This window comes from Ascochyta rabiei, chromosome 1, assembly GCF_004011695.2.
Source record: "Ascochyta rabiei chromosome 1, complete sequence".
In the NCBI taxonomy this organism is placed as follows: domain Eukaryota; kingdom Fungi; phylum Ascomycota; class Dothideomycetes; order Pleosporales; family Didymellaceae; genus Ascochyta; species Ascochyta rabiei.
The window spans coordinates 802,471-829,985 of record NC_082405.1 but is presented as its reverse complement, the minus strand read 5'-3'; the positions used below and the strand labels follow the sequence as shown (position 1 = coordinate 829,985).

General features: G+C 51.4%; 11 protein-coding genes across 11 annotated transcripts, besides 3 other annotated features; 4 read left to right on the top strand and 7 right to left on the bottom strand.

Annotated features, from left to right (window-relative positions):
* Positions 1–588: 588 nt before the first annotated feature.
* Positions 589–3,687, bottom strand: EKO05_0000224 (uncharacterized protein; the record flags this gene model as incomplete). The annotated part of the gene is made up of 1 exon (XM_038944638.1): positions 589–3,687. One exon carries the CDS (start codon positions 3,685–3,687, stop codon positions 589–591), a length of 3,099 nt encoding a protein of 1,032 aa, XP_038802762.1.
* Positions 3,630–3,662: a tandem repeat.
* Positions 3,688–4,526: 839 nt separating the features above from the next.
* EKO05_0000223 (uncharacterized protein) lies at positions 4,527–6,026 on the bottom strand (the record flags this gene model as incomplete). Its single annotated transcript, XM_038944637.1, has 1 exon — positions 4,527–6,026. The coding sequence occupies one exon, from the start codon at positions 6,024–6,026 to the stop codon at positions 4,527–4,529; it is 1,500 nt and encodes a 499-aa protein (XP_038802761.1).
* Positions 6,027–6,603: 577 nt separating this feature from the next.
* On the top strand, positions 6,604–7,084 carry EKO05_0000222 (Acylphosphatase; the record flags this gene model as incomplete). The annotated part of the gene is made up of 5 exons (XM_038937057.1): positions 6,604–6,618; positions 6,665–6,695; positions 6,747–6,759; positions 6,810–6,879; positions 6,938–7,084. The coding sequence occupies 5 exons, from the start codon at positions 6,604–6,606 to the stop codon at positions 7,082–7,084; spliced, it is 276 nt and encodes a 91-aa protein (XP_038802760.1).
* A 1,116-nt stretch (positions 7,085–8,200) lies between these two features.
* Positions 8,201–9,392, top strand: EKO05_0000221 (inducible alternative oxidase 2; the record flags this gene model as incomplete). Its single annotated transcript, XM_038936686.1, has 4 exons — positions 8,201–8,438; positions 8,489–8,756; positions 8,828–9,165; positions 9,220–9,392. 4 exons carry the CDS (start codon positions 8,201–8,203, stop codon positions 9,390–9,392), a joined length of 1,017 nt encoding a protein of 338 aa, XP_038802759.1.
* Positions 9,393–11,785: 2,393 nt separating this feature from the next.
* On the top strand, positions 11,786–14,115 carry EKO05_0000220 (Alcohol oxidase; the record flags this gene model as incomplete). Its single annotated transcript, XM_038937064.1, has 7 exons — positions 11,786–11,803; positions 11,850–12,128; positions 12,183–13,158; positions 13,234–13,341; positions 13,387–13,523; positions 13,574–13,751; positions 13,808–14,115. 7 exons carry the CDS (start codon positions 11,786–11,788, stop codon positions 14,113–14,115), a joined length of 2,004 nt encoding a protein of 667 aa, XP_038802758.1.
* Positions 14,116–16,004: 1,889 nt separating this feature from the next.
* Positions 16,005–17,651, top strand: EKO05_0000219 (uncharacterized protein; the record flags this gene model as incomplete). The annotated part of the gene is made up of 2 exons (XM_038936957.2): positions 16,005–16,956; positions 17,014–17,651. 2 exons carry the CDS (start codon positions 16,005–16,007, stop codon positions 17,649–17,651), a joined length of 1,590 nt encoding a protein of 529 aa, XP_038802757.2.
* A 414-nt stretch (positions 17,652–18,065) lies between these two features.
* On the bottom strand, positions 18,066–18,585 carry EKO05_0000218 (uncharacterized protein; the record flags this gene model as incomplete). Its single annotated transcript, XM_038936582.1, has 3 exons — positions 18,066–18,256; positions 18,348–18,459; positions 18,514–18,585. 3 exons carry the CDS (start codon positions 18,583–18,585, stop codon positions 18,066–18,068), a joined length of 375 nt encoding a protein of 124 aa, XP_038802756.1.
* Positions 18,586–19,057: 472 nt separating this feature from the next.
* Positions 19,058–19,609, bottom strand: EKO05_0000217 (uncharacterized protein; the record flags this gene model as incomplete). The annotated part of the gene is made up of 2 exons (XM_038936463.1): positions 19,058–19,429; positions 19,481–19,609. The coding sequence occupies 2 exons, from the start codon at positions 19,607–19,609 to the stop codon at positions 19,058–19,060; spliced, it is 501 nt and encodes a 166-aa protein (XP_038802755.1).
* Positions 19,610–20,386: 777 nt separating this feature from the next.
* EKO05_0000216 (regulatory particle non-ATPase) lies at positions 20,387–21,294 on the bottom strand (the record flags this gene model as incomplete). Its single annotated transcript, XM_038936831.1, has 2 exons — positions 20,387–20,659; positions 20,749–21,294. The coding sequence occupies 2 exons, from the start codon at positions 21,292–21,294 to the stop codon at positions 20,387–20,389; spliced, it is 819 nt and encodes a 272-aa protein (XP_038802754.1).
* Positions 21,295–21,420: 126 nt separating this feature from the next.
* Positions 21,421–23,554: a mobile genetic element.
* A 332-nt stretch (positions 23,555–23,886) lies between these two features.
* Positions 23,887–25,389, bottom strand: EKO05_0000215 (regulatory particle non-ATPase; the record flags this gene model as incomplete). The annotated part of the gene is made up of 3 exons (XM_038936614.1): positions 23,887–24,233; positions 24,284–25,204; positions 25,257–25,389. The coding sequence occupies 3 exons, from the start codon at positions 25,387–25,389 to the stop codon at positions 23,887–23,889; spliced, it is 1,401 nt and encodes a 466-aa protein (XP_038802753.1).
* A 58-nt stretch (positions 25,390–25,447) lies between these two features.
* Positions 25,448–25,480: a tandem repeat.
* A 207-nt stretch (positions 25,481–25,687) lies between these two features.
* Positions 25,688–27,437, bottom strand: EKO05_0000214 (Dihydrolipoyl dehydrogenase; the record flags this gene model as incomplete). The annotated part of the gene is made up of 5 exons (XM_038936495.1): positions 25,688–26,305; positions 26,356–26,577; positions 26,625–27,107; positions 27,172–27,251; positions 27,314–27,437. The coding sequence occupies 5 exons, from the start codon at positions 27,435–27,437 to the stop codon at positions 25,688–25,690; spliced, it is 1,527 nt and encodes a 508-aa protein (XP_038802752.1).
* Positions 27,438–27,515: the final 78 nt, after the last annotated feature.

The window sequence follows — 27,515 nt, the reverse complement described above, 5'->3', positions numbered from 1 at the left end:
GATAACATGCATGTGCATATTGATAGGGAAGGGGGTTACAGGGAGAGAGACCATGCGTGGAAGTGTTCGGGGGAGGCGACTAGAGGGCCCAAGGCAGAGGCGAATCGCGCGTTATAAGGACCTAGTCTTGACTTGATAACTGGTATGTCGATTGCTTATGGTATCTCTCTATCTTCTACATCGCTGCAGGTTGATGCTCAAATGTACCATTAGCGCCTCGTCGCCGTAGCGTTCTCCTCCCTCTCGAATGGGTCGCGATCTGGACGCTTTGGTGTACAAACTCGCGCTCGCTGCGCTGCACTGGACGCACATAGAATACAAACGCGCCTTATCCGAGAACAAAAATTGCAAATAAGCACACACCGGGGTATAAAATACTTTCCCCAATCCGCCATGAACGCCGGCACATGCAAGCCATGTACCACATGAAAAATTTCGCTTCGCTTGTAGATGCTGAATGCAAAGGCTGTTGAATGGAATCGGCAGTAAAGGAATGGGCCAGCCAGGGCCAAGGAAGGGGGGGGGGGGGGGATGATTGCGCATTGGACTACCTCAAGTGTCCAAGAGATAGGCTCGCTTTGTGAGAGCCTATCTCCAAACCGGTCTATCGCCTGCACTTGACTGTCGTCCACTGATCCCGAGACTCGATTGGCGGCCAGTGACACCAAGACTGGATTGACGGCTGCTGACGCGGCTTGATCGCCCATCGCCGGCCTTGCTCTTCCTGCCTTCCTCAGTGTTGTCAAGCCTGCTGGTAGCGCGAGCGGGTGTTGAAGCAGGTGTCAGGGTGGAGGCTGACGTAGTGCGTGGCTTAGGCGTAGGCAAAAGACTGGTGCGGCGACTGTTCATCGCACTAGCTGGACGTGTGGCGCGACGAGAAATTGGGCTGTCTTCGATGGGAGGGCTGCTATCGTCCTCTGCGATGGTCACGCGGCGACCCGAAGCTGGACTTCTTGTTGAGAACGATGAATGCACAAACGTGGGGCTTTTGAGAGGTGTGGAGGGTGACTGCAGCGTGCTCGCTACGGGGCGTTTCAAAGACGATTTTGCAGGTGTGGCGGTCGCCGAATGGACAGGAGGAGGCGAAAGCATCGAAGAACGTCCTAGAGGGCTTCTGACCGGAATGGATGACTGACCAGAAAGGCTCCTCAGTGGCGTCGCAGGGAGCGGCTTGTGGTGGTGCCCAACAACTGTATCGCGCATGTTTGTGCTTGTGTTCCAACGAGGCTTTGTTGAGGGTCGTTCTATAGCAGGGGTCGACGAGTGGGCAGTGCGTGTCGGTGTGCAGGCCATCGCGCGAGATATAGTCGGCTCGAGATACGTAGCGGGCAGAGACTTGCGGGTTGTGCTTCCCGGAATGACAGGTAGGCTAGAGTATCGGCGATTCGGTGGTAGGGATGATTTTGTCGTTGAGGTGCTGGATTGGCGTGACTTTCGGCCTGCGGGGGTCATGGAACTATAGTCGCTACCCTTGCGGCTCATCACAACACTCGATGCAGGCGAGCTACCTGGCGTGTCAATTGCGGAAGAGGCTTCGGTGCGTGCAGATAGTACTGTGGAGACGGAATCTCGAAGTTTGCGAGATGCGGACACGTCATCCAGAATGGCGTCCATTTGCTGGATCCCTCCCTCCAAGTCGGACATTTTCTGGCGGACGTCCTGTTGGATGCGCAGGATCTCGCCATTGACTGTCGACCTGTGCTTCATCTCTATGTCGATCAACTCGAGCACCCGTTTGATTGAGGGCGGATAATGATCTCTCTTGTCCTTGTATGTAGAGATGCGCGAGCCTAGCTTCTCATCGTCACCATCATCGATAGCTTGCTGTAATCTCTCGATGCTCTTCATGCATGAATCGTACATGGCCACGGCTTTGCTGCCAGCTTGTCTGAAGCTGTGTACCCATTTGTCTTCACCCAGCTCCTCTCGCAATGCATCTGCTTCTGCTTCCAAAGTCTTCTCTTGCTTTTCCAGTTGTTCTTTTCTGCGCATTAACTCATCACATGCAGAAGGAAACATGGTGCTCGCCCTCATCTCGAATGAGGCTAGACGCATGGGAAGGAAGTCAAGCGACGCACGCAACGGCTGCAGCTTGGCAAAGATCTCCAGCAGACGTGAGCTCTCCTGTTCGATTTGAGGGATGGGCGAGATAGGTGACATGACTGTAAGCGTAGGTGGCATACTAAGCCGGTTGTTGTGCATCTTGTTTTGTCGTGGCGTCTCCACAATCGTTTCAAGGTCGGCGATGTCGAACTTTTCCGCAGATTCAGCCACAGAATCAGATATGACACGATGCCTGCGCTCTTCCATTTCGAACACTAGACGGCTGAGAGTCTCAACCTCGGCACCGATCTCACCAAGCACCGAGTTCCAGAGCTCCTCCCATTCCATGGCGATCTCGACCTGGTTCTTGATGCCTTTGAGTGTGCGCTTGATTTCGGTCCAGTTTCCGACGATTTCTTCCATCTGAGTGACCAATGTTGTCTGGTCCTTGAGAGGCAGCAGCGCAATGTCTGGCCGTGACTGCAGGTCCTCGATGGCGGTGATGTAGACGGTGATGAGACCCTCGAACTTGCCAATGGCGGCATCGACGTCGGCCAGGCCTTCTCTTCCGGCGGCAGCAGCCCACTCAACATCATCGTCGGCATCAAGTCCATTCAAGACCTCGGTAGCCTTGGCCATCCATAGGCGGATGTCGTTTGCAGAGCTGTGTAGTGCGCGGCCGGCAAGTGTGGACGAGGGCAGCGCAGTGATCTCAGACGCGATCGTGGTGGGTGGAAGCTTCATCGACGTCAGTTGCTGGATCTGGTTGCTGAAGCTTGCCTTGGACAGCGTGTAGATGGAGTTTGTGCGATGCAGGTGTCGGCGGGCAAAGTGGGACGCGACGTCCATGTCATTGTGGTTATCGAGCACTGAAACCTCGTCCTCGATGCGCAGAGGCGGGGTATCCTTGGGCGGTGGTGTGGGCGGGCGTGTCAGGTCGGCGACGGGAGTGGTGTCAGATTCGGCGATGGTCTGGCTCAGGCTCTTGGTTTTGGTGATGTCAGGCAGACGGTACTTCTGCATGTCGAGAACATCGTCCGTCTCTGCCTCTGATTCAGAGGGCAGGACGCGGTCGCTGGTGCTGATGACGCTGCTAATGTCGCTCTCGAGGTCGCGCTCCATGACCAGCGCTGGGACGCTTTCGCCCGTCAGCTGGGGGATCAGCGGCGTGCCGAGCTGGCTGCCTGTGCCGCTGCTCCAGGCGGTGCCGCGGCGCTCGATGCTGAAGGTGCGCTTAGTGGAGTGGAAGTCGTCGAGCTGCTTGATTTTGTGCTCAGCAATGCGGCCAATGGCGCCGGGCGAGGGCGCGTTCTTGCTGGGGCTGTCGGTGGAGCTGGCCTGGTTGAGGAATTTCATGCGGGCCAACAGGGCTGGAGACACGTTGCGGGCGAGCTTGGTGGTGCTGTCCAGGATGCTGCTGCTGCTATTGTTGAGCGAGGCAGTGCGTCTGAGTTGGGTGCGCGGGGATGACGATGCGGTGCTGCTGCTCGCTGGCGCGGGCTGATCTGGCGGTGTCGCTGCCACCTCACTCGACGCGGGGCTGTCGACCAAATGCGGCGTGCGCAGACTGCTCATGGAGTCATTCTCTGCTGCTGCTGCTGGTGCTGCTGCTGCTGCTGGACCCCGGAAGCTGTTCTGCGTCATGGAGGTGAGAGAGAAGGGAGCAGCAGCGACTGTGCGGGCCTTGCAGGGAGCAGCACTTGGGCTGAGTCGGGGAAGTCGCGTTCACGTTCGCCTAGTTGACCGTCTCACACGGCGTCCGCTGTCAACAAACAACACGGCGTGCAGGAAGCTAGACTCGAGCCGGTTGGACTGGACTGTACAACAACGTGATGGACAAAGACTCGCGTGCGTAGATGCACTCGCCAGCCCCTCCATTGTCGTGGGAAGAGACGTGTGCATCTGCGCGACACTGCTGTTTCATTCAGAACACCTTGCCCGCGGCCCTGACACTCGACCCCGGTGAACCGCAATCACCGCTAGCTTGACCCCTGTTTCCAGAAGTTCATGAACTGAACTGTTAATCTTAGACGCCACCAACTGCGTCCGTGTGTCCCGTATCGCTGGACAAGTTCATTTTACTTTATCGACCCCTCGGTGCCTTCGGTAGGGGGCTTCGACAGAATGGCAACGTCTTTCTTCACTCACAAACGCACAAGTCAGATCCAAAATGTTGTAGAAAAGTTGCATGACCTCTTGGCTATGTAAATGCTACGCTACTGCAAGTGATGCTAGTGCTGCAGAAAATGGGGTATCTGACGCCTGCTGGGCAGGGAAAATAGGTGCATCGACCAAGCACTCGCGCCGTCTTGGAGACAGTCCAGCCTCAGACCAGGACGAGTCTCCGAGAACGAGCCAGCGACTGCACGGCCGGCGGCTTCGTACATATTAGGTACTTCTAGGTAAGAACATAGACAACAAAGGTCGTGTGAGAAAGAAAGGTCCGCAGAGGCATCCAAGCACCCAGGTCCAGACACGCAGGCTCACAAACCCTCGCAGCTCGGGTTGCGGATGTGCAGCGTCGGTGCTCGTATTTGGTTCTTCTGCTTCAACCACTCACATGTGATCTCCTCTCGTACGCCTTGGCACCACTGCAGGACAGCGGCATCGAACTTCTTCCACACCGCGGCATCCTTGCCCTGGACCACGCCAAGTACGTCGACATCCAGCTTAATATCCCAACGTAGCTCGGCAGCCTTGGCCCAGTACCTCAGATTATCGGCACATCGGTATGGCTTCGCTGTGTCGGTGTGGTATTGCTTGATCTCCTCAAAGTGGCGACGTGACTTCCTCACTAGGCTGTTGTGCAGGTGGACGAGGCGTAGTCCATTCTGTAAGGCAAGGAGAAACGGTGTCTGGGGCTCGCTCTCCGTTGGCTCTGTCCAGTCAGGCAGAGAGTCGGTGGTGTTGTCGAAAGATTTTAGAAACAACAACTCCCTTTCGCGCTCTCGACCTGACCAGTCGCCCTCACGCCACGCCCAGCTTTCTCTCTGTGCGTGCTCCAGTCTCTCCTTCTCTTCCTCTGCGTCGAGCAGGTCGCTGATGCTCGCAATCCACTGTCTGATCTGTGCAACTTCGTAAGGCTGCACTCCATTGGCGAAATTGCGTATTGCCAGGCGTTTCAGGACCTCTAACACCTCGTACAGCTCTTTGCGGATGTCGCGTTCGGTCTTGATAGCATACAACCGTTGGGGCTCCTCATGCGCGGTGTAGTAGTTTTTGGCAGCTCTGATAGCCAAAGTTGTGACATCCAGAAGGTTGAGGCCCTGAATCTCGTGCCACCCTGCCGCATCAGCTGAGCGTGGACCTGAGCCCCCGCTCTCCAAGGGGTCATCACCGGTAAAGCGCTTCTCCAATTCTTGCAGGTGCTTGCTAGCTTCATCGAGAGACTCGCGCAGTTCCCGGCGCAGGACGGTCATGTCTGGAGGCGGAGGAACGTATACGGGGTTCTGCTTGTAGGTGCTGACAGTGGGTGGGAGCATCATGGGCTCGCCACCCTCCCAGTCCATAGAAGCAGTCTCATCCTGAGGCGATTCGACTAGGCTATCGCCAAAATCGTACGCTGCTAGAGAAGGCGATACTGGCGACAGTATGGACATGTCGACTTCCGCCTCGGTCCCACCAGGAGACCTCGAACCTGGCTTCCTCGACTTTGCGACGCGTCCCGTAGCTGTATCCAGCAGCCCGGTCCGAGCAAAGTAGTATTGCAGATGCGCGATCGTTCCTAGGTTCATGACGCTTTCCCTGTTTTTCGCCGAATCCGAAAACTGTGTGCCTTCCGGTCTCATGTAGCCTCGCCTCTTGCCCGGGATTCCACTCTCTGAAAGTCGCGAGCTCACCGATCGACCCGAGTGAGAAGACACGCTCGAAGCTGTCGATACGGAGCGATCGAGCTGAGGCACCGCGTTCAGTGCGAGGGCTGGCGTGGCCCACGGCTCTGGCGAAGAGCCTCGCTCCGGTGGGGGTGTGGGCATCGAATCCATGATGGGACGACAGGGGGTGCGATGGTCGTTGACTGTTGATTGCGGACTCGTGGTCAGGTGCGATGGTGTTTTGGTGCAAACATGCGCGGTGGAGCTGCAGAAGAGCAGTTCGGCCGGTGCCTGCAAAGGTTCATGGGTATGGGTATGGCCGAATTACGGATGTTGCCATGTGTCGAAAGGGGTGTTTGATTAGCAACGCGAGCCCTTGTCGCAAAACAACGCGACACTAGCGTCGGACCGGCTCACGCTTCACCGCACGCACGCGGCCACGGCGATAAGTGCAAGGTGTCAGATTCAACATGTGAGCAGTCGTAGATTTACTGAGAGCTGTTGCGTTGTACAAACGTCAGTCGTGCTTTCTCCCGCTATTTCTGCCAGGGGTACACTTGCATCCTGTGTGTCCAATGACAGGGCGGCGTGCTTCTACACCATGACGTTACTGTGATGGAGCAAGCCAGTCAATCTCGCGAACGAGCACGACGACACATCATTTCGAGAAAACAACAACACCCAGATTGTCTAGGCAGCTCTTTACGCGATCCTTTGAATGAGACGATTCTTCACGACAACAGCCAGAATGTCTGACAAGCGAGTACGTCATTCTGGTTTCACAGCCCATAGCAGAGCTGATATCGTAGATTTCTTTCAAGGTTGATGGCGAGGTGCAAGGTAGGTCCTGCAGCCCTATCCGTCCGCCGGCCCTACTTACGATGTGATCAGGTGTCAACTTCAGGTACGTGCTTAGTTTGGTCAATGCTAGTCCTGGTAGCTCATACTTGCTAGATCGTTCACGCAGAAGCAGGCCAAGAGCATTGGCGTCACAGGTTTTGTGTCCAACGCTTCAGATGGCACCGTGAGTTCTTGCGGTCTTCATAGGTCAAAAACACCTTCCCAACACTAATCCAACTCAGGTCCAAGGGGAGGCTCAGGGCAGCGAGGATAAGATCAAGGAGTTCATCCAGCACCTGAACAAGGGTCCGTCTGCAGCGTCTGTGTCGGGTGTTGAGCATAACGATATCTCATCTAAGAGTGGAGAAAGTGGCTTCAACGTCCAGTAGAGCAAGCTGGTCAAGTAGTCCGCGCAAAAGAGCGGAGGAAGCCATTTCTCGGGCACGATGAGTAAAGAATGCCCCACTTTGATAGCTGCCCAACCCTTCCGCTTGAAGGATTCTGCGAGACGCAAGCCGTCAATAAATGCAAAACTCAGTCAGCACAGCGACCCCGCATGGAATCCCAAATTCGTACACACCAAGACGAGTCTCACCTCCTAACAAGACTTGAGTGTAAGCATGTGTTCTCTCTGTATGGCGGGAGGTATTTGGAGTAGCTTTGCAGTACCGTTGTGAGCTCATGAGCATCTAGACTACAGACCTTCTTCGCTGTTCGAAGCTCTTGCTGAGATACTGCGAAGGCCCTCGGGTAGCCCTTTTGGAGCAGTGTCAGGAACCGCTGTATCCGAGCAATTCTGCAAACAAGAAACCGAGCAGAGCCAATGCTTGGTGATTGCAGCTGTAACGTGCGGTAGATCCGGATACCGAAACCCCTTCAGCCCTGCGCGTGGATCACCGAGACCCCGGGCGAGAATCTGTCGGAAAGTCTCTTCGAGCAAGAGCGTAGCTCTCCTGTGCGCAACAGGGAAAGCATTCCCAAAAAAAGGCGTGACAGTCGATCAGACATACTTCGGCAACTTTGAGACTCTTTTGATAGGTTTCTGCGTGCTCTTGCCGCCACTCGTAGAATCTAACCGTTTGCAGCTGCGATGGCTTGGCAAGGCTGACCCGGTGGATTCTCGTGGTGACCCTTCCACAGCCACCAAACACCAAACTCTTCTACCGGCACGCGACCGTACGCGTCTTATGTAACTCTAACCGACCAATCCCATCCAGCTATTCGGTAGACGTGCACTGAACATGCCGACGATGCCGATGACTAGTGGCTGGCGCTGTCTTGGACTTCCTGCTTCACCCTTTGATGACTGTGTCGATTGCAGCAGCTTCTAAGTCGAGGCAGTTTCTGACCGATAGCCCTTTTTTAGAAATTTGGTGTCACTTGCATGAATCCTGCGATTATATAAAGTACCATTGCGTGCCTCAGCCTGAATACCAGCTCACCATTAACACTCACCACCACAGCAAAACATCACCTAGTGAAATACATATCTTGAACGCTCGCCAATGATCACCACCAGGTTAGCCATTCGGGGCTCCGTCGCCTCCAGGCGGGCGACGGCTCAGCTTCTCAAATCTCTGAACACCTCCTCGGTCCGACCTGCATTCATGGTCGTTCAGCACATCCAGGCTCCGGCTTATCAACGCCAGTTTTCCTCCTCAGAGAGTCCCAAGATCCAGAAGTTCTTCGAAAAGAAAGAAACAGAAATGGTCCGCAGAACACCAGCGGCATGGCCCCACCCTGGTGGGTACACACTGATCTCTCAAACTGATGGTTTCTGATAGAGACGCCAGAATTCAGCGAAAATCAGATGGATGGGGTCCAAATCGCTCACCGAGAACCCCAGACAGCATCTGACAAAGCCGCTCTTCTTGCTACCAGAGTGCTCAGATGGGGACTGGATAAAGCCACTGGCTATAAGCACAAAGAAGGTGCCATGACTGAGGAGAAGTACATGATCAGAAACGTCTTTCTTGAGAGCGTGGCGGGCGTACCTGGAATGGTCGCGGGTATGCTCAGACATCTCAACTCAATGAGGCGTATGAAGCGCGACAATGGATGGTAAGCAGCACTGCGGGAATCTGACAATCGAGCTCTTCAAACCTTATGAATGGGTTCTGACTGCAAACCAGGATTGAGACACTGCTCGAGGAAAGCTACAACGAGCGGATGCATTTGCTCACTTTTCTCAAGCTGAGTAAGCCTGGTCCTTTTATGCGCCTTATGGTTCTAGGCGCTCAAGGAGTCTGGTGTAACGCATTGTTTTTCGCCTACCTCATCAGTCCTCGCACCGTTCACCGCTTTGTCGGATATCTGGAAGAAGAAGCTGTCTTCACGTACACACGTCAACTGCAAGATCTTGATGCAGGACGTTTGCCCAAGTGGGAGAAGCTGATGGCTCCTGACATCGCGATTGACTACTGGAAAATGCCTGAAGGCCACCGCACCATGCGGGATCTACTCCTGTACAGTAAGCCTCCCTTACGCGTAATTTGTATTGTGACAATGACTGACGTATCTCTAGTCCGTGCAGATGAGAGCAAGCATCGGGAGGTGAACCACACGCTCGGCAACCTCAACCAGAAAGAGGACCCCAATCCCTACGCGAGCGAATACAAAGACCTATCAAAGCCACACCCAAGCAAAGACCTTGCGCACCAGAAACCCACCGGCTGGGAACGACACGAGGTCATCTGAGCGGTACCTGGTGGACGGGTCTTCCATCACAGTGCCTCAATAACTTTTATGTCGTCATCCTACAGCATTTCCTCTCCACTCTGGAAAAATCTTTGTTCCGCGGCGTTTTGGTGTAAATACATTTGTGATGAAGCAAACGATACCCAGCCTCTTATGGGTGTACCTGTCAGTAGAAGGCACGAGCTTTTCCATAGTACTTCTAAATCTGATTTTTTTTCTTATTATGTTCGCTTGGATTCATCTTGAGTTAAACGTGGCCTTATTATTGGAAGTTCCAATTCACAGGTTTAAGCTCGGCCACGCCGATGCATAGGTCTGGCTTGCAATCCCGACTCTGTAACAAGGTTTTCGGCTCGTCGTTTGCGCAGTCGAGCTTAGCACAATCAATCTTCGACGAAAATAGTGGTAAACACATTCAATGCAATAAGATACTTCTTCAATTGAGAAACCCGATGAAGACGTCTACTCGGCTATGTGAAGGTACGGTATGCCACGAAAATAAGCTGACGTCTGCGTTCAAGCCATTTATGCTAGGCTCTCTTGAGGAGCAGTGAGGGCTACTGACTGGCTAGGACAAGGCAATCTCCACTGCTTCTGCCGCCTTACCCACATAACCAGGGCTAAGACGCTGTCCCTCTAACAAAGGGGGGAGAAAGAGACCATCTTACTCTTCTAAAGAATAGCTATATTCCGGTCCATACAAAATTACTTACACAACCTCTTCCTGTGAATATGACTAGGATCTATCCCAAAAGTTTAGCATAAACGATTGAACAAAGAACGCGGTATCTAAAGCTCCCTGCGTGCCAGAGTGAGGCGGAGCATGGACAGTGATGGGCCGAATCGATACCCGGTCTGTGAACCGCGGTCTCCAGCCAAGTGTCAGCATGCACCCCGCTCACTTTTACCAGCCCTTGTATCCACCGAAGTCACTCCAGTGCTCCATCCCCCGGAAATATAGTTGTCTTGCGAACAAGAGCTTTAAATTCACAAACATGGCATTCTACACCCGACCTTCAGACCCAAATATGAAAGGTAGATTGTGGCAGACATCTGGTGTAGAGCTTTGAAAGGTCCGTTGTCCTGCCCCTCAAACCCTCGCCGGAAGATCCTCAGTTTTACCGCCAATTTTAAAGTAAAGTTGGAGCTGTTCCGCTTGGAGTTACAAGCAGATACTTTTAGCAGCGTGACGGCTGGCTGTCAGCGCGTGACAGAACCAACCCCGCAGTTTAGTGTTCACGCCAATGCAATTCCCCTCAGAGAAGAACGGAGCTACTGCACCCCACATCCGTGTGTTCCACGAGGAACTTCGGCCGCGACGTTTGAAGAAGTCCGGGCCGTCTCTGATGTCACCAGTAGCCTTCAAACTGCTTGCCATTTCTAAGACACCTATCTTCGTCACACCTACAGGGAAATTGAGCACCAAGAATCCGCGTATTCGAGCATTTGACACGTGTGAACTATAGCTAGAAATGCCGGTCCTGGCCACATAAAACTTACATGTTCCAGATCCTGGCTCATGTCGAGGCTTTGATACGCCGCGTTGATCGCTCGCAGCATCGGGTCCGCAATTCTCTTACAGATAAGGGTCCCATGCAAACTAATCTTCTTGGTCTTACTGGGCACATTCGTTCTCCGCATCTCACTAAAGCAGTGAGCATACGAGTCTTGCATACAACAGACCCTAGTAGCCTGACTATGGTACCACTGCGCTGGAAGAGCTCCCTCAGCCGACACTGCAAACTAATCATACCTACGCACACTCGCCAATATTATCCAAGACAAGCTCTTGTTGTGCAGGGTAAGTCGGAGAAAAACGCCGGGGCTATTGGTTTTCCTGGAAGCTTTCAGCACAACGTGGCAGAATTTGCAGAAGAAGATGGGATCCTGGAAAAGTACAAGGGGTTCTGAGTAGGTCAGATAGGATTGCTATCGATGCTGAAGGCCTCCAGCTGGCGCTGTGCACGTGGGAACTGGAGCTGCTGCATCTGGCTTCTGTTACCGCGAAATGTACTTATGTGGGTATGCTCGGATGGCATCAAGATCCGGCATGAGCAGAAAGAGGGGAAGGTACATGTCGCCTGTCTCAAACCATGTAGTTGACTCGCCCCAAATGGCTAGTCAATCTGCTTGAGTTCACTGCACGATGGGACTGGTGCGGTACCCAAAGCGGATATGTGCATTGCGTGCGGATCCGCCGCACCTAATACCCGTGGTGCTACAGCCCCCAGTGACGAGTCTCCGTGAAGCCGAGATCCCCGGAATGCGGGGTTTGGTGAGTTTAAAACATGGATACTGCTGCTGCAATTGCGACATCATGCCCAGTTGACATTGTGCTCCTGTGGTTGGTAACATCTTAAACCATACGAGACCATTGTCTAGTTCCTGTCAAGATGACGATCCCAGACGAGGTAAAGTACCGAAGCGTCCGGAAAATTTGGTAATTAACCATGCCAGGTTGATATTATTGTTTGTGGTGGAGGAAGTTGTGGCTGCGTCGTCGCTGGACGACTGGCGAACTTGGATCACAATCTGCAGGTCCTCCTCATCGAGGCCGGAGAATCGAACTTGAACAATCCATGGGTTTTCCGACCGGGTATCTACCCGCGTAACATGAAGTTGGACAGCAAGACTGCCTCCTTCTACTACTCTCGACCTTCCGAATGGCTCGATGGACGACGAGCTGTCGTGCCTTGTGCACACATCTTGGGTGGCGGATCGTCTATCAATTTCATGGTAAGCTTCAGAAAAAGTATTGGTTATACGGCACGGCCATTGACCACTACTTAGATGTACACCCGTGCCTCTGCATCTGACTACGATGACTTCCAAGCGAAGGGCTGGACCACCAAGGAGCTTATCCCTCTCATGAAGAAGCACGAGACGTACCAGCGCTCCTGCGGCAACCGTGACCTCCACGGCTTTGAGGGGCCAATCAAGGTTTCCTTTGGCAACTACACTTATCCCATCAAGGACGACTTCTTGAGGGCCACTGAATCTCAAGGTATTCCTTTCACCGACGATCTTCAGGATTTGACAACCGCACATGGAGCTGAGCACTGGCTCAAGTGGATCAATCGTGATACCGGACGAAGATCTGACTCTGCACACGGCTACATTCATAGCACTCGTGCCGTTCATCAGAACCTGCATCTGATGACTAACAACAAGGTCGAGAAGGTAGTGCTTGAAGGCGACCGTGCCGTCGGTGTAAAGGTTGTTCCCACCAAACCTCTTTCTCCAGGACAGTTGACTTCCAGAGTTATCAAGGCCAGGAAGCAGATCATCGTATCCGGAGGTACTCTAAGTTCTCCGCTCATCCTTCAGCGATCCGGTATTGGTGACCCAGAGAAGCTCCGCAAGGCCGGTGTCAAGCCCCTCGTCGATCTTCCAGGTGTCGGTCTGAACTTCCAGGACCATTATCTCACGTTTTCGGCATTCCGTGCTAAGCCAGGTGTGGAGTCCTTCGACGATTTCGTTCGTGGAGACCCTGCAGTTCAGAAGCAAGTTTTTGACCAGTGGAACCTCAACGGCACAGGACCACTTGCTACCAACGGTATCGAAGCTGGCGTTAAGATCCGTCCTACGGAAGAAGAGCTTACCATGATGGACAAATGGCCCTGCCCAGAGTTCCGGTCTGGCTGGGACAGCTACTTCAAGGACAAACCTGACAAGCCGGTCATGCACTACTCCGTAATTGCTGGCTGGTTCGGCGACCACATGGTCATGCCCCATGGAAACTTCTTTAGCATGTTCCATTTCCTAGGTAAGTGCTCGTTCAGATGTTTAGAATGGTGTCGCGATGTCGTGGTGGTGGTTTTGTGGTGCTGACTTACGATAGAGTATCCCTTCTCCCGCGGTTCGACCCACATTACCTCACCCAACCCCTACGATGCTCCGGATTTCGATGCGGGATTCATGAATGACAAGCGTGATATGGCTCCAATGGGTATGTTCCATCAAAGCGCACAACTACAATACTAACATGGATAAGTTTGGGGATACATCAAGTCTCGTGAGACGGCGCGCCGCATGGATGCGTACGCCGGCGAGGTGCAATCTATGCACCCATTCTATGCATTCGATAGCCCCGCGCGAGCCTTGGATATGGATCTTTCCACTACCAATGCTGTACGTGACACTCCTGCAATGTCCACATCCACGTACTGATCCGACAACAGTATGCTCTTCCGGGTAACCTAACTGCTGGAATCCAGCACGGCTCTTGGACCATGCCATTAGATATTAAGAAGGGCAAAGCACCCAGCCCGAACTTCCTCAACTCCAACTCGCAACACGTGCTTGAAGACCTCCATTACACGAACGAGGATATCGAGCACATCGTGACCTGGGTGAAGCGTATGAAACCCCCCTGCCTTATCTCACTCACACTTATGGCAACTGACATTCCACAGGCCACGTAGAAACTACCTGGCACTCCCTTGGTACTTGTTCCATGGCACCCAAGAACGGAAACAGCATCGTCAAGCACGGCGTGCTGGACGAACGCCTCAACGTTCACGGCGTCAAGGGTCTCAAGGTTGCCGATCTGTCCATCTGCCCTGACAATGTCGGCTGCAACACGTACTCGACTGCACTGCTCATTGGCGAGAAGTGTGCTGTACTGACAGCCGAGGACTTGGGATACAGCGGCGCTGCATTGGACATGAAGGTGCCCACCTATCATGCCCCGAGAGAGATTGTTGGTCTGTCAAGATTGTAGGTAACAAGGTGATAGGCAAGGAGTATATGTCGGTCTTCTACCACACGGAGAGGTCAGGCAGGACAGTATATGGAAATTGGCACCAATGTCTGTGTATAGCAATGAACTTGATATTGTCAAACTCTTGCAGTCTCACACCGCACAATATGATCTCTCTCACGACGTTAATCTGTAGTGCATGAGTTCTACGGCCATGTGTAGGCTGAATTCTCGGTCCATCAGTGATGATAATTGAGCACGTCATCAACCTGAAGCGACTTATTCATCAAAACTCCGGCAATATGTCTGGTTGACTTGATCGAATAATTCTCTTCGTGATAGGCAACTCAAAAACGAAAAAGCTCTTCGCATGTGACTAACAACTACATAAGCCCTACTGAAGATCTCCACGCTTTTTTAGCAAAAGCTTTTTGCAGGGCGAGAGTCTTTGGTATCCCAATAGTACGAGCTGTTACGCAATGAAGGAGAGTGCTGAATATCGCTGCTCTTGAATGATATTGCAATCTGGTCCAGGGCTGTACAGCGTCCCTTAATATACCTCTTTGCGAGATCGCATATATTGTAGAATTATAGCGCAAGTCTTGACTGTAGCATCATGTTTTGCTGGAAATTTGCTATGCAAAGGAGCGCTGCCTACCTCCCCTGATGTAAGGGGAAGAAGTCTGGACACACAAACCGAGATGTTTGAGCTCCGCCCAGGTCTTCGCCTAGAACAGCTATGCAAGCTTCCTGACGAGCCAATTCTTTCTGGGAGCCTAGAATACAGTCTCCATTAAGCAGGGTGTAAATTACTGCTGTCTGATTCATGGTTGTATTAACAGCCACAGCTACAATTTTCCCCACTAGATAACAATTTTTTCGTAGTAGTGCGCAGTCATCTGTTCATTGAGTGTGTCTTGCTAATGCGCTCATATCTCAACTCACCATATGCGCGCAATATTCAAAATCGACTGACAGTTCATGTGGTCTTCACATGCAGGGATGTTGGAAATTAGATTCGCGTGGGATATAGGCTATTGCCTCGTTGTATGGCGTCCTACAAATAGGCATTGTAGTTATTTGAAGGCGGCAGTAGGTGTATCCGTGATCGAAGCGAGTTATTTGACCACGAAGTTCCTCTTTGCTATGTAGATTGTCGTGTGTTCGGTAAGAATTCGAGATCCCACCCCCACATGTGATGTGCGCTTTTGACCCATCCAAGGTTTTCTGGCCAGAAGCCTTACATCAGCGGGGGGCTACGGAGATATAAGGCAGACTCAAGTCCAGATATCAGTATAAGCGATGCAATATAGCTGTGACCAGAGAGCGGGTAGTTAGAAGAACGATGGTGGGACGCGGCTAGCGGCTTTGACGTTTTTGGTACTCAGCATCAGGGCCGACTGACCGGTGCAAGTCTAGCCGAGATATCCTTCCTCCGATCCAGTCATTTGACTAACTTTCACACTTTCATCCCAACATCCCAACAACCACGAAATTTCTAGGAACCAGAAAGGAAGCCCCATACCTAAGAAAAACAAGGACCAGAGTATAAAGAAAGAGCTAGGGGTGGACGTTGCTAGGGAATTGGAGACGTATTGATGGCCAGCGCGGCGCCCATCCAAAACCGGCCATACCGCTCGCACAAGGTGCCTGCCTGCACCAGATGTCGGTCGCGCAAGATCCGCTGTCATATCGATATTCCGGGAGAACCATGCCTATCATGTCGAGAGCGCCGCTTGAAATGCCAATATGTGGAATCCTCTACTAGCTCGCCAACCGAAGAGAACGGTGACCGTAAGCCTGCCAAACGCCGCAGAGTCAGCAATGCTGAAATGGCAGAAGGGCCTATGCGACCACAGTCCGCACCGGTGCTGCATAAGGCTACAACCAATCCATCTGCTTCCATCATCATGGCTTCGCATCTTGCTGAAGATCTGGATATCTTCAATCGTCACCTTGCGAAGCACCGCAAGCCTGGGGGCGAGGCTTCAGAAACGTCAAACTACCAGACACTCAACCATGACGCAGAAGACCCGATCGTATACCTCACGGTCCCTAGATTTCGAACAGGCTTGCCTCCTGGGAGTGGGTGCGGACGGTCCCAGCTGGAAATTTTGGAGCAGATCATGGGACCCTTCAAACGCGAGGTCATAGAACTGTATTTCAAAAACCTTCACTACCATTTTCCTGTCCTGGACGAGGAAATGTGCGCTCTGCTTCGAAATGGTCAGCTTGGAAAGGTACCAAACAACTTATTGTGTGTTATATACGCTACTGGATCACCGCTCTGGCCAAGATCGGAAACATTGAAAATGCATCCAAAGCCTGACGCACATTTTGTCTGGAATAAAGCCATCTCAGCAACATTGGAAGATTTCCTCAGCCCGGGAATGTCGACAATATCCACTGCCATCCTCGACCAAATCGGACGTCCATCAGTCTCTATTGTCGGTAACATTACGTTGTGCGGCAAGACTGTCTCGCTTGCGCAGACATTCGGTCTTCATCGCGATCCATCACAGTGGCGAATAACCGAGAACGAAAGATCTGTTCGAATCCGCCTTTGGTGGTGCGTGTTAATCACAGACACATGGGCTAGTGTCGCATACGGCGCCCCTCCACACATCACCAAGGGCTACTATGATGTGCCACGGCCGACTGTTAGCTCACTTGTTAGTCACAAAGCAACTCAGCAACAGAAACAGGCGACTGTTTGCTTCGTCCATTTTTGTGCTTTGACTGAGCTTGTTGGATTGATTCTGCCTCTCATATACCAGATCGAGCCCGATCGTATGCAGCTCTCTCAACAAGTAGCTCACTTCAAACGCGAGCTGAACAGTCTGGAGGCGCAGCTACCTACCTGTAAGTCATCGAAAAGAAGCTATGATATCGCTCAATTAGACACTGATCATGTTGTAGGGCTTCCCCTCCCCAACCAGCCTGGATCTAGTAACCTTTGGTTCTGTTTCCTGTCCACTCGCCTCCTTCTCGCTCGGGTCACTCTACGCTCCGCAGTTCTCGAAGGAGACAGCAGTCTTGGACGAGACAGAATCCACCAGCTACGCGCCGCTTCTTCGGCAGTCCTTGATTTCCTTCTTTCCCTTGGCGAATTACAATTCCAAGATTTCTGGCTCCCATATGTTACACACCTCCTCGTACACGCCATCACAGTATCGCTCCGCTGTACAGTCGAAACACAAGATCCAGAAACGCGCAACGCCTCAGTCACTCGACTCCAGCGAGTGATTGCCCACATCCAGTTCGCAAGAGATAACTACGATTGGGACATAGCGATTTATTGCCTGGAGCGGTGCGCCGAGCCGGTATCAAGGATTGCATCTCTGAACTTTAGAGAACCAGCACCGCCTTCTGAGACGGAACTAACGAGTGTGGCTCCAAATCCTAACGGGTATGGGAGCGGTGTCGAAGTACCGCCCGTACAGACTTTCGACGATGCAAATTTCTTGCTCTCCGATATATTGGATCCGAATGCATTCGACTTTTCCTGGGAGGCGTTATGGGATACTCCATCGGGCATGACAAATTTTGCTATATGAATACATGGAGCATCGAGCTTCGATCAGCTTAGATCGCAAAAGCTTTGTCATGTTTTTCTGGCGTACTGCTTGTTCTAGACTTTTGTTGATGAGCGTAGAGGTCTTCACTAGAGTTAATGTGATCGTGCGTTACATATGAAGAGCGTTGTAGCCTTTGCACATCTTTCAAGTTATTGGTACCTTGAAAGACCAACCTGACCGAATGCTGAAGTTGAAAGACTTAGTGTGTTCAAGCCATGCAGGAGAAGTTGACTTGAGAGAAGAGTCTGCTCCGAAGACTGTTTCGTAGTCTTTGTTGCGGTAGTGTAAAGAACTGATGCCGCACTCAGTACAGAAGTCCGGATTTAAATTCACTGCCTTAGCATGCCCTTGAACCCGACTATGAAAGTATTGAGAGGTGTACTCTCCACTCACCTACGGTGACGCACCCTTGGCACCAAGCCCCTGCAGAATAGCAACAACGGACAGCGCAGTTGCAGTCGGCTTATCACCGCTTTGGAAGTAACTTGCTGCCGCACCAGCCAGTATGGCTACCAGCAGTCCAGCAATACTCTTGTCGTAGACATCAAGCAGTCCGGTTTGCGCCCATTTGTAGTTCAAGATAGCTGTGGGACATCAGTCTCAATTCCAAAGACAAAGCTCGAGATACTCGAACAGCAACGCTAGCATATACGTTAGAAAGGGGACGAGACTCACCCATTATCAGAAGGAATCCACCCCCCTCATACCAGCCCGCCTTGACAGCGCCGCGCAGTGTGGTTGGCAGAGCATTGATAGATGCGTGCTTGAACTGCTCAAGACCTTTGCTCTATACGTATGTTAGCAAACCTCTTTGATGTGAAGCTATTTCCGAAAGGCATACCATGTGGCCGAGAGCAAGCAAGCCGTGAGCTACTGTGGCAGCGAGAAGGAGTGGGTGGTTTGAGCTAGCCATTGGAAAGTTTGGACAGTAATTCTGAGACTAAGAAATTGTTTTGATTAGATCTACGAGTAATAGTTCCAGAAAATTCAGTTGTTACTGTTGATGTAGTCGAGACGGAGCGTGCGAGTCGATGCTCTTCACGAAAGCTAACAGCCGAGGCTCTTACTGTTTTCGGTTGGCTCCCCACTTTTGCTTGGTGCGGATCCGCTTTTGCATCTCGGCCCTACATTCAGCGCCTAATCGTATGATATTGGAGTTACAGGTCGTTATTCACACTCTTAGTCCCAGAGATTACCCTCGCTTTTGTGCTGCATCTTTGTCGTGCAATATCAGCATCGCTCGCTTGTGAACGAAGGTCGTCCTGCGGCCTGTACTTCGGTCCATCATCTCTACCCGCATCGCTGTTGCCATCCTTATAGTGTTGCAGTGCAACGATACAGCCTGACAATGTCCTTAGCAGCCCTAGATCTTTCGCGGGATCATCCTACAACCTGGAGTCCCTCCCGCCCGACTTGTGGCCGCCATCCAACTCCCGATCTTTCCCGTCTTCCTGGACAGGAATCGTGGCCGGCAACACTCCCGTCGCCATGACATCGAGATCTGAGACGCCACCTGCGCATGTCGCCGGAGAGTCATACGGTCCAGCATGATCTTCACTGTGTGCCAGCACCTCTGCCTTTTTCTCTGCCCATAGTACTGCTTCGTGTATGGCTGCCTTGACACCTTGCACGACACCTTCGACAACTTGCGCAGCTTCTTCCACTACCTTCGCTGCAGCCTCAGTGCCGTCTATGCGTTGGCCGAGTGGAGTGTTTAGGCGGTTGAGGGGCGGTCGACGTTGTTCGGGGAGATGAACCTACTGGTGTGAGTGTGAAGTGATAAGTTCGGATGTTTACGCTGAACTTACCTTTTCCTGCTGTGTCACGCTTGCTTCAGTCATGCTTCGACCCGTCTCTCCTGGACTAGCCGCGGCAGCTTCTAGCGTTCCGGGGCGTATGCTCTGCGTCGCGAAAGCGTCAAGTGCTTCGGGCTTCATTATAGTATTGCTCTCGTCTTTCCAACGCTCTTTCTGGTATGTAAAGCTTGGTAAGCAGTTGGTTATGGGGATTTCGACCTGTGTTGGAGTACGCTATAGCAAGTGTTCAAGCTGAGACAAGGAATGTTTGTACGCAGTTGCTACGCGCCTGATCTGCACAGCTTCTTGTCTATTTGTTTGCTTCGCGGATGAAGCGACATCATAGCGGCTGCCTTTGAAGGAAGCAAGGGCAGTTTCTTACGATACGACGTTTAGGCAATCACATTCGGGATTTTTTGTTTCTAGCTTCCACAATTACTTTCCACATTCGAAACTTTGATACAATCGGCTTGTGAGTTCTCTCTTTGTTCTTCCTCTTCGAAGATATCTACCACGTCGACAAATGTTTGCCACTCTAGATCCCCGCAACATTTATCCATATCTACTCCTTCTTTATCCACATATTGTACAAACATGCTGAGTGGTTCCAGCATCTTCAAGCAAGTTTCCTTTCTTATGTTGCGCCAACTCAAATAGTTACGATTTAATCAGCACATGGTTTGGACGAAGGAAAGGATTAAGCTAATACTCTTTTCTGGATGGGTTTGGGGAGACGACAAACTGCAAACAACGACAAGATTAGAAAAGTGGGACGTGGCAAGTGTCGTAGGTGCGTAACTGTTTATGCATTTGATCATGATTCGTCTATGCCAGTGTGCCTACGTCGATACCGTGCTGTAATGTGTTGTACAGTGACATGCACTCCATTTGTTTCTCCGTCTCTGAATGCCTGCCTGTCTAGACAATCATCTCCAACTCCCTAGCATACCCCAGTGTGTTCTCGATGACCTGGTCGCTCGTGACCAAGATGTCTTTGCTCTGGTAGTCGTCCTCCTGCTGAGGGAAGTATATCCGGCCGTCCTTGACGACCCAGCCAGACTCACGCGCAAAGTTGACAACGCTGCCTTCCGAGTCGAGGAACAGCAGAGATTTGGCGTCGGAGATGGGGATCGAGGGGTATGCGCGCTCGCTGCAGGAGGCAATTTCCTTGCGAATTGTGCCGATGAGGATCTAGTCGTCCGTGTTAGCGTCCAGAGTTCTAAAGAGTGCGAATCGGCTGACACCCTTGCTGTGAGCAAGACGCCGGTGGCGTGACTTACCTCTGAGAACATGCCAAACTCCTCGCTCGGCACTCTCTCGCTCTTTGTATCGCCCCACACCCTGTCGTAGCTCCCCTCCATAAGCGCCTGCTCCAGCCTTATCGGGTACTGAATGAACTGGTCATCCTCGAGACCCTTCCCTTCCTGCGCTGCCGCCACCTCTAGCGTCTCAAGCAGTGTGTGGAAGCCCGCGTAGTCGCCCTCACTCAGCAGCAGCAGAAGATACAGGCCTGTGACTTTGCTGGCTTGACTGCCGTCTTTTGGCAGAGTGGAGGCGGGCAGCGCGTAGAAGGGCTGCAGCTGCTGGAAGTAGCGTGTGAAGGAGACGGTGTCTTTGAGGCGGATGGAGATGATGGCGCCAAGCTCAAGTGTTTCGCGGGCGGCCTGTAGTTGCTTCTTCGTTGTATTTTCTTGCGGAATAAGGGCGTTGAGTTGTAGGAGTGCCATCTTGGCCTTGGAGAGGAGCGTTGTGGCTTGCTGGTAGTTGCGCGACTTGAGCGTCTGGTGGAGCTGCTGGAGCGCCGACTGCAGTTCTTTATCGGCCATGATGACGGACGGTGCGGATATCTGTCTGTTGGGCGGAGGTAGAGGCGTTTCGGTTGTGTGGGTGGGCGATGTGGCGTGTGGTGAGCTTGCAGATGTCGTGGTGTTTGTTGCGGCGGGCGGCGGAGCTACCGTGTCCGTGCGCGCAACGACCGGAGTCGCGCAACGACCGAAAACCACCTCAACGCTCAAAATTAGATAAGGCGATAGAGCCACCTACAACAGCTATTATTTTATAATTTTATAGTATAGTACTAATTAATTACTTATAAAAAAGATGTACTATTTAAATTTAGCTAGTAACTTAATATTGCAGCTATGTGATGTAGTTTTAAGTAGGGGAGCTAGGGACAGCAATAGGGGACTACAACTACTAATATTATCTCTAGGACTATGTTTTTAACGCTTTTTTAGCTAGGTTACTTATAAAGCTTTCTTTTTACTCTTTTAAGGTAATTATATAGCTTTTATAGTATTAAGCTCTTATTATTAATACTGCTTTTTAGCCTCCTATTTAGCCTTCTAATTTACTGTATTAGCCTTCTTCTTCTTATGTACTACCTTAGCTGCCTCTTGCACTACACACCTCTCCTCCTTCTTCTTCTCCTTAACCAGCTTCTTAGCAGCTGCTACTTCCTTACTAGTAGCTTTTCTAAGCCTCTCCTCCTTCTTCTTATATTATCTAACTTACTTACAGAAGTATACTTTGTTAACCTTTCTAGGTAACTAGAACACTGCACTACTATAGTACTTCTGCTGTTACTATAAGTCTAAGGTTTTACTCTTCTTTTTATGCTTCTTCTATGTCTTTAGAGTCTTTTTAAGGCTATCTATCTTATACTAGAGAAGTAAGGTTTTAACTAAGATATAGTAGATTAATTGTCTTATCTTTTTAACGTTACTCTTACTCTAGTTTTTAACTACACACTGCAACAACGTCTCTATTTTAAGCTAATCCTTATTACTATAAACAGATAATAAGGACCTATCTAAATCTAAGCTCTCTAGTGTTTTAATAAAGCAGTAGAGGATAATGTTAGGATTAAGTAGATAGATACCTGTTACCTTAAAGGACTTAAGTATTAGCTTTTTAGTAAAGCTACACATCTACACTAGCTAGAATAGGCAGAAGAAGTCTACTCTAGTAATAGGTATATTATTTTAAGCCTTATAGATATATGTTATAACTACTTTTAAGTATACTATTAATAGAGGCTTAAACAGCACTATATTAAGCAGCTAGAGCATTTAGGTTAAGTAAGGGGAAAGGACAGCTAGAAGGATCTTGTAGTTATTATATTACTTAATAAAGTCTATTGTTACATAGGATCTGTGGCTATCTAGTATTAAAAGCCTCTACTTTCTTTGTGCTTTCTCCTTAGTGTAGTAATTAAACACCTGCTTAAGCTAGGTAAGGCCTATATCCCTATTTGTCCACCCTAAAAAAGATAATATAACTATTACAGAGTGTTTTTCTAGCTTAATTTTAGCTACCTAGTCTAATTTAATACTAGTATTAGCTAACTTATAGATAATGCCTAGTAGTAGTACTATCCTATTACTACACACACACGCTATAAGCGTCTGCTAAGCTTAGTTACTATCCTAGATAGATGCTTTAATCTCTCTCTTTATCTATATATACTTACTAAACATATATTTTATTCTGCCTATAATACTAATTATAAAGCCCTTCTTATCTATATTATATATATAGCAACCCTTAATAGAGTATTTAGAGATTTTGTGCTGTAGTAGGTTAAAGTAGAGCGTATATTTATTATAGGAATTAGTGTTATAATATAGTTAATCTATCCTAGTAGAGTAACATAAGATAAGATAGATAGAGTACTTGTTAATAAAGCAGGTAACCTAGCTCTTACTAACTAGATTTTAAGCCACTAGCAACACAAAATTCTGGATTATCTCTCTAGTAGGTGGTAAGTAATAAGTACTAAGTAACTCTATATACTTTATAAGCTCTATCTCCTATTATAGCATTAAACGTTGCTAGTTAATATCCTTAGTCTCCTAGGAGTCCTAAACGTGCTTGTGTCTCTAAGCTAGAGTTACGCAGTTAACGCTAAACCTAGTAGCAAAATACTAATACACAAGTTTTTTGCCTAGTTTTAGCACATTAATTGCTGTAAGCGCTTTGTTAATAGCTGCTATAGTTGTTAAGTTACAACGCGTTAAAGTATGGTGTAGTTGTGATGATTCGGTCGTTGCGCGACTCTGGTTGTTGCGCGCACGGACACGGTAGAGCTAGAGCTAGCCTTGGCAATGATGTATATTGGTGCTCCCCATGCGCATACGACGTGCTGTAACCTTCAAACACGCGATTTCGGATATATGCCATAACTGCTGTGGTGTAAGGGACATTGTTCACACAAAGTATAGAATGCAACAGTCTTCTGAATCTGGCACAGACAGCACAGCTTCTTCCATTGGTTCAGATGACCTGCATGGATGGTCACGCTGTCTCACCCACGGTCCACACCTCAGGCAACGAACAGCTAAGCATGCTGGGGCTGGCAGGAGTGATACATCTATCCAAGGTTGAGCCCTCGTAAGCCAACAGGGTTCAAACGCTCGCTATCTCTTACCAAACCGTCCTCTCGGTTTCCCACCATTTCCACCCTTGCCCTTGATCTTGAGTCTCTGATAGTTTGCATGTGCAGTAGCTGAGATTTTCCTCTTCACTTTCTCGACCACGCCCTCTTTCTTCTCGGGAAGCTTATCGGCCTTCTCCGCTGGCGCCTTTCGTTTCTTCGCAGAGTGAGAGACATCGCTGGCATAGTCGGAATTATCCTCTTCAGATATCGCAGGGTCGTCATTAGCTTGTGCTTGCGTCTCTGGTACAGATGTGGGCTCGGCATCTGAGTCTCTATCGTCGTGCTGGAATTGAGGAACAGGTTTGGGCTTGACGGCATTGGGTCGCACTGAGCGTGGTTAGCATTTTTGATACAACGTGAAAAAGTGAAAGACTCACTGATAACGCGCCTTGTCTGCCGCTTCAGCCCCTTCTTCTTCCATGGCTTCCTCGGCTTGCCATCACGGCCTAGCTCCTCCTCATCTTCTTCGTCCTCTCCAGACTCCAGCCCACGATCAGGGCCTAACGGCATCGCCACCTGGCTGTCTTCCACCAGCATTTGCGATGCTCTCTGCCTGGCTGGTGCTGGAATGCCCTCCTCCTCCATCTCCAGTTCGCGCATGATATCCGCCTCCTCGTCTAATCTATCATCCTCGTCTTTCCGCATGGCCTGTATCATGGCGCTCAGGCTTCTCCCCAGAACCCTCCTCTTCCACGGCGCAGGTCGCGGCGTCGTTTCATCTGCTTCTTCAATTCTATCCAACGCATTGTCCCTTCTTAGAAACGCCGGCGTAGCCAGTCCCTTCAGCGCAGAAGACGGCGTGCCTTCCTCGTCAAGTTTCCTTTTCTTTGGTGTGATGAACTGGTTGAACAGATTCCTCTTGCTGACAGACAGCGGCGTTCTATCCCCTCTCGCCCTCGACTCCAATGATGCTTCGCTCGCGACTTCCAAATTCTTGGTGGGTGTCTGAAAGATGTTGGGCTCTATCTCACCAAAGATAATGCGCCGCTTGCTTGGTGTTTCCGCAGCGAGGTTGTCGAAGAGACCAAGGACTATCCCGTCTCGTTGCGGGGTAGGCCCGATGAATGCAGGTCCTTGGGGCGACAAACGTTCAGATGCTGCGTCAGCCTCTTCTTCGGCGATCTCCTCTTCTCTCTTGCGCTTCAGTGGTGTGAGGACCGGGGCTCGTGGCGGTGCTATGGGTGTTCGCTCGACTTCGGAGATGTGTTTGCGGCTCGCTGTTCGTTTCGAGGGTGTCTGAGGGGCTGCTTTGGTGGGCGGCTGGGTCCGTAGTCTGTTGTACTCTTTGTATTTTTGTGCTGCTCGTGGTCAGGAACGTCAGGTACAAGACTTGGTATGTCGTGTGCGTACAAATCACGGCGTCGGCCTTGATATCCTCGCGTCCGGCTCTCTTGCCGTTATGTTGTGCGGCAAACTGTTTCTCCCAAGCTTTCAGGTCATTTCGGAGCCCGTTGCAGCGCTGGTCAAGCTCCGCTGTGCTCATTGTGGAGTATCTGCTGTTCGAATGTTGGTTCAATGACGATGTGGAGGGCCGAATTGAAGATCGCGGAACGCGTTGCGCGAGCGCGAGCGCGTAAAAGCTAGCAGGGGTTGTCAGCCCTACCGTCTCCACACCACTTTAATGAGCATGCACATGTCAAATGGTCAATAGTCCTGCATACATTTGAACAAGCATTCGCATCAGATATATTACAGGATACTATTCACAACTCCCCGCTCGAGAGCTCGATAATCATGCCGCTGATGCTGAAAGTGAACCCCATACGAAGGAAATCGGGAATCTAGTAGTGAACAGCCTTGTCGTAGGTAGCCATGGCAGCCTCCTTGAATGCCTCAGCAAGCGTGGGGTGAGCGTGACATGTTCGCGCAACATCCTCTGAGCTAGCACCGTACTCGAGAGCAAGCGTACCCTCGGCAATCATCTCACCAGCGTTGGGGCCGATGATGTGAATACCCAATATCCTGTCGGTCTGGGCGTCGGCAAGGAACTTGACCATGCCGTCGGTGTCGATGTTGGTCTTGGCGCGGGAGTTGGCGGAAAAGGGGAAGTTACCGACGTTGTACTTGACGCCGGCCTCCTTGAGCTCCTGCTCGTTCTGGCCAACCCATGCGACTTCGGGGTGGGTGTACATGACCGAGGGGATGGCGCCGTAGTTGACGTGGCCGTGGCCCTTGGTGATGTACTCGATGGCAGCGACGGCCTCCTCCTCGGCCTTGTGGGCAAGCATAGGACCGAAGGTACAGTCTCCGATGGCGCGGATGTGCTGGATCTTGGTGCGGTACTCCTGGTCGATGATCAGACGGCCGCGGTCGTCGGTCTCGAGGCTAATGTTGTCGAGACCCAGACCGGCGGTGTAGGGACGGCGACCGATAGCGACGAGGACGACATCGGCGTCAAGCTAAGAGCTATTAGCATGAAACAGAACAGATTGCGCACCAGACAACTTACGCTCTCGGCCTTGCCACCCTTGGCGGCCTCAACGTTGACCTTGATGCCCTGCTCGGACACCTCACCGGCAATGACCTTGGTGTTGAGCTTGAAGTTCAAGCCCTGCTTCTTGAGGATCTTCTGTGTGCTCTTGGCAATCTCCTGGTCCATACCAGGGCCACCAATCTGACCCAGGAACTCAACAACGGTGACGTCGGAGCCGAGGCGCGACCAGACGGAAGCCTAAAGGATAATCAGTATCGCTCTTTGCTGTGTGAAGGCGTGCGTACCATCTCGAGACCAATGATACCGCCACCGATGACGACCATCTTCTTGGGGACCTCCTGGAGCGCAATAGCACCGGTGGAGGTGATGACTCTCTGCTCATCGATAGTCAGGCCGGGGAAGGGTGTGGCCTCGGAGCCGGTGGCAATGAGGATGTTCTTGCCGCGGACGGTGGTCTCACCGCCCTCGACAAGGTTGACGGCGACGGTGTGCTCGTCCTGGAATGCGCCGGTGCCCTTGATGTACTCGACGTTGTTCTTCTTGAAGAGGAACTCGATACCCTTGGTCAGACTGGCGACCGAGGTATCCTTGGCCTTCATCATGGCGGGGAGGTTGAGCTTGACATCGCCGACCTCGATACCGCGGCCCTTGGTGTCGTGGAGGATCTGGTGGTAGAGGTGCGAGTTGTTCAGGAGGGACTTGGAGGGAATGCAGCCAACGTTCAGGCAGGTTCCGCCGAGGGAGCCGCGCTTCTCGACACAGGCGACCTGGACACGATGTCAGTCTATGCGCTCATGTGCGTGTTGTTGGTCTGTGGGTGTCGCGCCGCACCTTCAAGCCGGCCTGTCCAGCCTTGATAGCCGCGACATAACCCGCAACACCGCCGCCGATGATGACCAGGTCCTTTTCCTCTGTCGAGCAGTCAGCGCATGCTCCCAAGCACTCCCCTTCATCTCCGCGGAGCCCGGCGTACCAGCTTCCGACGCATAGCCTCGTCGTAACCTGTTCTGGAAGTAGATGTTGGATGCGCAGAATGTGCTGTTAGACACGGGCCGTGTCGCCCTCTGCACGGCGCGGGGAGCCAGAGACCGGAACATGGTGAAATGGGTGGACGGAGCTAAGGACCAAGAGAAGCCGTGGTGACACAGCTGCGATGACGGTCGTCAATGGATGGG